Source organism: Plectropomus leopardus, unplaced genomic scaffold (genome assembly GCF_008729295.1).
Source record: "Plectropomus leopardus isolate mb unplaced genomic scaffold, YSFRI_Pleo_2.0 unplaced_scaffold27885, whole genome shotgun sequence".
Lineage (NCBI taxonomy): Eukaryota > Metazoa > Chordata > Actinopteri > Perciformes > Serranidae > Plectropomus > Plectropomus leopardus.
This window is the reverse complement of record NW_024630362.1, coordinates 1-7,057: the sequence shown is the minus strand read 5'-3', so window position 1 is coordinate 7,057 and position 7,057 is coordinate 1. Positions and strand designations below refer to the sequence as shown.

Genomic DNA, 7,057 nt, shown 5'->3' with positions numbered 1-7,057 from the left:
TATTACTATTATTATCATTATTGTTATTATTATTATTATTGACCCAGGAATGAATGCTGATTGTAACCTTTACCATTAAATAAAAAAGCCAGATGTTAGCGGGTGTGTGCAGGGTTTTTTGAGCAGTAAAAAAGGTGCTTTATATAAAGATGCATCTGCAGAAATCTGATTTCTAGCAGATTTCTATCTGTTGAGTGCCTCGTGTGAATGGGTCACTTTCAGCCGCAGGTGTAAATAAAGCTCAGCTGTTACATCACAGTGGGACAAAGGGCACATTTTGTGGATGAAGCAATATTTTCATTTCAAATTTAAAGGTTTTAGTTTGTTATTAGCCTGACTGACACGTTTCACACAGATGGACCAAAACAGGACAAAGACTGGCTGTACTAAGTTTTTGTTTTGCTGTGTGTGTGTGTGTGTGTGTGTGTGTGTGTGTGTGTGTGTGTGTGTGTGTTTATCTGAGGGTGTTGGACCTTAAAAAGCCCCACAGCGTGTTGCATCACGCAGGAAGTCTGGAGGTGCCTGAACTCAGGTATCAAACAGCAGGTTAAATGTACTTTTTATGGCTGCTATGGATAAAATGTGAGAGAAAGTGTGTTTGTTTGGTTGATTGTTGATGTTACAGCTGCATTATTAATATCCAGGCCCATCCCTGCAGAGGGTTTCAAGGGATAAGAAGTATTTCAAAGAGTCAGTGAGCAGCATTTAACCCTTTAACACCTCCATCGACATCAGTTTTCTCACTAGAATTCAAACTTTGAAAGCTGAGAAAGGTTTGATTTTGTTCGTCTTCTTTCAGCCTTCTTCGGCGTCATGTCTGCAGTCTCGTTCATGTGTCAGAGTCTTTACACACGGCACTAAACCTGTCCTTATATAATGTTTAGGGGGCGTCACCTGTGCCGACAGGTGACTGACGATCAGTGGGATTGATCATGAACACACCTGGTCAGAGCAGATTTGTGTGGTTCAGAGCATTTGCTGCATCTTGAGTTGACTTTTCTTATTTTTTCTCCAACAAGAAAAGTAATGATGAGAAATTTAAGAGAATGTTGCTGCATGAGGCCCAGCGTGTGGCCGAATCGGTTCCGTTTCGTTAAACTGATGTAAATATGTCACACAAATTTAATTTTCTAAATCCCCTGAGCTCCTGCGGTAACATTAGTGCCGTGTGAACAGGGATAAAGACATGTTACTTACAGTTTGGGCAAACTGGCCCTTTAACATTGTTGTTGCGTCAGTGTCACAGAGTCTCTCACCCGAACACCAGAGTGCCGTCCCTCCTGATTCCAAACTGTGCGTTCTGCAGCCCGCCGCTGCTCTGCACCATCCGCCCGTCGCTCACCACGTTGCCCAGACACTGGGCCGTCTTCGTGTTGAAGAAGCCGGCGTTCTGGGCGAACAGACACCCGGCGGCCTCGGCCGTCTCCTCTACAGACGCCCTCTGGTTCATCCCGCAGCCACCCGGCCCCTTCGGTTCCAACACAGAGAGCGCCCTCAGCGGGTCGTGCACTACCGTCATGTGACCTGGGAGCAAAGACGCAAAGAGACGCTTCAGGGACTCAAAGTCCGAACAAACTATCAGAATCAGAATATAAAGAGACGCCACAGTTTGGGCTGTAAGATCATGTCGTTCATGGTCGAACTGTGTTAAATACAGATGTTCCAATACTGTTTTTTTCTCTTCCAGATACCAATTTAAACACATGAACTTGCATATTGGCTGAAACTGAGTATTGATCGGATAACTTTGCATTATGAACCCTGTACGGGTGTGAAATGATTGCTGTCATTGCTGTGCAGCATGACTCAGGTTAAACCTCTTTGTTCCTCATCAACAGACAAAGAATAAATACCACAGAAATTCGTTTTGTCAGAAACTTTGTGCTCTGTGCAGTTGTTACATTTTGCTGCATTAAAAATGACTGCTGTACAATAAAAAGGCTGAGGGCTTATTAGATAAAATGATAATGATAAAGTTCTCATTTGGGGACAAACTGTCATTCGTAGTTGGAAAAAAACTTGCAATACATGGCAATATGTGTTATTGCAACTCTCAACATCGCAAAACACTTCAAAACACAATAATACTGTTGTGATAATATTGGATTTTAGTGCCTCCGGTGATTTCCAGTCCGAGTGTTTCCTTTTTTAAAGGCTTTATCTCTGCAGACTGCAGCTAACATGACTTCTCATAAACACTTTTTATGTCAGTTTGCAGAAACGGATCAGAGGTCAGGCAGCAAATAAATACACAGGAGGATCAATAAATCCGAGGTTCATCAAACAAGGATCAGATCCAGGTTCAGCACAGAGATCAAATCAGTTTATACTGTCTGAACAATACTGTCATTTATTACATTATTAAAAATGTACTTGCCACAACACGGGGAAAGAAATTAAGAAACTTTGGTGATAAACACACACACACACACACACACACACACACACACATATATATATAAGCTGTCACACATTGGCACACGTAAATCTACGTTGCATCATCAGCTATAGAAAATATATTTACCGTTATGTTTCATTTAATGTATTACCCACATTTCCATGATATTTCCAAACTTCCAATGGTTTTTAATGGTTCCATGACTTTTCCAGTCCTGGAAAAAGTGTTTGTGAATTTCCACAACTTTTCCAGGTTTTCCATGAGGACCCTGTTTTATGAACTAACTATTAACTAACTAACTACTAACTATTAACTGATCCAAAATAATTAAACGCTTGCTGTTCATCATCTCTTAGTTCATGTTCCTGTAACGCATGAGTCCATCACTGACCGTAAACCCATCTGGAGCTTTCCGCCACGGCTGAAACAAACGCCGTGGACTCGGCCACCGGCAGCCCGCTGTGGTTACTGGAGGGCCAGCTCTCGTGGGTGGTGTTGCCGTGAATGATGGGCTGACAGTCTCTGACGTGGCGGTGAGAGTGGGCGGGCCCGTGGCCGCTGGCGTACGGCAGCAGGACGTCATCGTCCATAGAGACCCTGAGAGGAAAGACAACCAACAAACCCAGGTTTACAAAACGTCTCAAAAACACAAACAACTGTGTGTGTGTGTGTGTGTGTGTGTGTGTGTGTGTGTTTGAGTGTGAGAGAGAGAGTATCTATTTGTGTTTGATCTGTGTGTCTGGTCTAAGATGCATCAGGTGTTATGACACCAATGTAGCTGCCAAAGTCCATGGGAAAAAATAAAAAGGCAGTTAGCTACTTGGAAAGAAATGTCACAGACATTTCAAGAAATTGACAGATTTTGAATAATATTTTTTAAATAAAAGATAGGGAAAAAATAAGGAAAAAAAGAAAAACCTAGGGGAAAATGCCTAGGAAAAACTACATTTTTTGGCACCCTTTTTTTAGATCATTTTCTTCTTTTGTTTTTAAACTTTATTTTTATTTTTTCTCACAAATTTCTTGGTAATTTCTTAGAACTTTTTTTTTTTACTTTTACTAATTTCCTGCTCATTTTTGGGTCATTTCTTCTTTTATTGCTCTTTGCTTTCTTCGAATGATTTTGAAAGAAATCAGACCAATAAAATCCAAAATCACTGCTTATTTTGGTTTTTAAAGGTAATGACCCTTAAATAATGAGCTGTGCTAATGATGCCCACACCATCAATGACCCCACGTTCTCGCCATCAAATCACACAATCTGCAGACTCAAAACACCCCCACAACTCTGAAACGGCTAAAAGATAAAAACCTCACAGCGCTGCGATCCTCAGGGGGAAGCTGCATGAGGAAAAACATGTTTTTCAGTGTTTGAGTAGATAAATAAATCCTACGCTGGTTCAGTCTACATGTTGACTCATTTCTCAGGGTGAGTTTCTTCACATGAAGGAATGTTTTTCACAGAGCTGTGCTGTGGTCGCTCTCCGGCCTCGTCAGGAAAAAACTATCAGGCCTTTAACTGCTTTATCTAAACGTCAATTTGCCAACAGACTAATAAATTCTCTTTTTCTCATATTCTATCTTTTTTTGTTGTTCTACATTTAAAGACCAAACTTTGTATTTTCATATGTTAGTATCAGAAAATTTTGGTCATTCTAAATCATCCAGATCTAGAAAGCATCCGTAAAGGTCTCAGTTAAACTGCAGAAGAAGAAAGAATCTATAGTTTCAATGTCTGAATCTCAGAAAATACAAATATTCAAATCTTGATGTAAGAAGTCATTATGGGTGGCACTTGTTCATCACTTAAAGATGGACTTCGTTCACGTCAGATGGAAAGGAAAGGTAGCTGGTTCTTATCTTTATTATATCATTGCTGGTAAATTCCTGGAAGATTTGCTTCTTCTTCAGCAGTGAGGGGAAGCAAATTAAAGTGAGTTCAGTTCTTTATTATCACTCACACTCATAACGCTTTGCACATAAAATGTGCTTCTCAAAATCAAGCTATAAAAATATTATTCATTAACATGATTTTCCACTTTCATCGAGTTCTTTTTACCAACATCAGTCCTAATCATAAATATAAAATATTTATTAATTTTCCAAATCTGAACCCTTTAAATGTTAGGTTTTCTTCATGAAGCCACCTTATTGTAGGAGCTGAGCTGGAAATTCACTGATTACACTCAAATACACAATCTGGACTACATTTAGGACACATGCATCAACACACACACAATTATCACAACAGGAAGAAGAAAAGAGACTAAAATGAGACAAACAGTCACTAAGGGTTAATCATATAGAATCATATGATACTTTTTTAACCTAAAAAGCTACATCCGTGTGGCTCTGAAGGGCAGTTTTATCTTATTTATTTATATATTTTATTGATGTTGTCCTTCAGGCTCTGTGGCGTAACTGTGAGCTAACAGCGTCACCTTGTGGTCGAGCTGCAGCAGCATGTTTGCAGTCAGATGACTGTCAGCTCACCTTGTGACTTTCATCTGACGTGAAATTCATCACGAGACAGGAACAAATTAAACTACTGAATATTATCAACGTGACAGGTGTCATTTAGCTGGACACGGTTTTTATGTGCTTACGTTACCCACATTTCAGGGTATTTATCTTAATAACTGAAATGAGGAGACTGAAGGCTGAATTGTTTTTGAGGTCTTTAAGTCAAATTTATGAACTTTGATAAGAATTTAGCTACAAACCGGATGCTGCTGTTCACCAGCTGGCACGTTAGCACGAGTGTGTGTACTTACATATGATTAAAGGTTCACTAACTCTGACCCTAAATATCCTTTTTATCCAGCTAACTCAACTGTCACAGAAAATAAATTCTGAAAGTTTGGACTCTCAGTCTTTGACAGGCTAACAGCTAGCAGGCTAACATTAGCAGCTAGCTCCAACAGGAAGCGGCGGTCTTACCGGCGGGAGTTTTCGGTGTCGGACAGCCGGACGCAGAGCCACAGCAGCAGCCACACACACGGACATCTCACCGACACTGCGGCCATGTGAGGAGAACTAGCCGGCCACACTCCTCTCTGCTCCCGCTGCTCCTGCTGCTCCCCTCATCGTCCAGCTAGCAAGCTAGCACTTAGCATCAAAGTAAACAAAGCACAAACACGACACTTCCGGGTACTGTACAAAATAAAAGCCGGCCGGATCAGCAAATGTATGTAAAGGTTTGTTTTTTTAAGCTTTCTGATGATGAATACAGATTTATTTTAGTGCCTATTAAAGCAAAGACACATTTATTAAGATGAAAGTACGAGAAACGATGTCAGCTATTGACTGACTTACTACCAAAAGGTCAAAGTGACAAAAGTCAAACTTAGGGATTGTTTGCTATTTACCTTTTTTCTTTAAACATTTTGGTGACTTTTAAAGAAACACTATGCTACAGATAAAAATGTTTTTCTTCAATCAATAAGCGAGTGAAAATGGCCCCTTGGAAGGACTCTAATGAAATGCCACTGTAGCTACATCACTTCTGTTTTTGTTACAAAATAAAAAGAGAATAGGGGAATTTATTTTTCTATTTTTTTTTTTTTTTTTTTTTTTACATGTCATGAAAGTAACATCGTGGTACAGAATATAGCGCAAAATAATTTAAAAGACGTGTAGGGAAACCCCGAGTAAGATACCTAAAGCTTTTAGGAGGGGGAATAAAAAAATGAAAAAGTAAAATAAAGTTTGTGTTATTTATTTATTTATTTATTCATTCATTTATTTTTTTAACTACATTTTCTTTCAATGTTTTATATTGAAAGAAATATTAGCGTTTCCGGTATTCTGACGTAATGTAGTAACTTGATGCACAGTGGTCACGTGACCACACATTGAGACACGTCATCTGTGTGAACTAACACGTGAGTATATGGTAGCAATCAGGAAATTACACATGCTCTCTAAATAACTTTTTCTCCGCTTTTTTAATTTTATACTCAGCGTGAACGCAAAATAGTAATGTGTAAAATTCATAGATGCTACATAAAGACAAATATTTTTACGCAGTCTATGGTAAAATTACAAACTCAAACATTAATCCCACCATAAAATACTCCATTACAAGAAAAAGTCGTGCATTTAAATATATTACTTTTAAAAAATGTCCCCTGGCTGTTATGATCTCATTAGATAATTATGACTCCTGATTATTTTCATCGTGGATTCATCTGCTGATTATTTTCTCCATTAACAGATTTGTGATAATCGTGAGAATTTTCACAACGACCCAAAGTGACGCCTTCACAACCAACAGTCTAAATACATCACAAGTATTATAATTATTACAGGAAAAACCGCGAAATTTCACGTGTCAATCTAAAACCATAAATATAAAATACATTTAAACATGTTGTTGTTTTTGTACATAAACAGTTTTTAAAGAAAAAAAAGTCAAAGGTTTTTCTCAGAAAGTCAACAGAAAATTTTAAAGAATGGAAAAGGGGATATATATTTTTTTACATTATGTAAAATGAAATTTGAAGTGTTGTGTATGATTACCATAATTATGAACACACGTTTTTCAGTTGATTACCAGAAAAAAATTAATTGGTCCAACAAATATATCCACATTATTTAAAATGAATTTTATAGTTAAACATGTTGTTGTTTTTGTACATAAACAGTTTTTAAAAAAAA

General features: G+C 38.3%; 1 protein-coding gene across 1 annotated transcript; it reads right to left on the bottom strand.

Annotated features, from left to right (window-relative positions):
• Positions 1 to 48: 48 nt before the first annotated feature.
• Positions 49 to 5,505, bottom strand: LOC121937921 (N-acetylglucosamine-1-phosphodiester alpha-N-acetylglucosaminidase-like). The gene is made up of 3 exons (XM_042481211.1): positions 5,339 to 5,505; positions 2,790 to 2,995; positions 49 to 1,524 (listed from the first exon to the last, which is right to left on the bottom strand). Exons 1-3 carry the CDS (start codon positions 5,422 to 5,424, stop codon positions 1,253 to 1,255), a joined length of 564 nt encoding a protein of 187 aa, XP_042337145.1. The 5' UTR covers positions 5,425 to 5,505; the 3' UTR covers positions 49 to 1,252.
• Between the last annotated feature and the right edge of the window lie 1,552 nt (positions 5,506 to 7,057).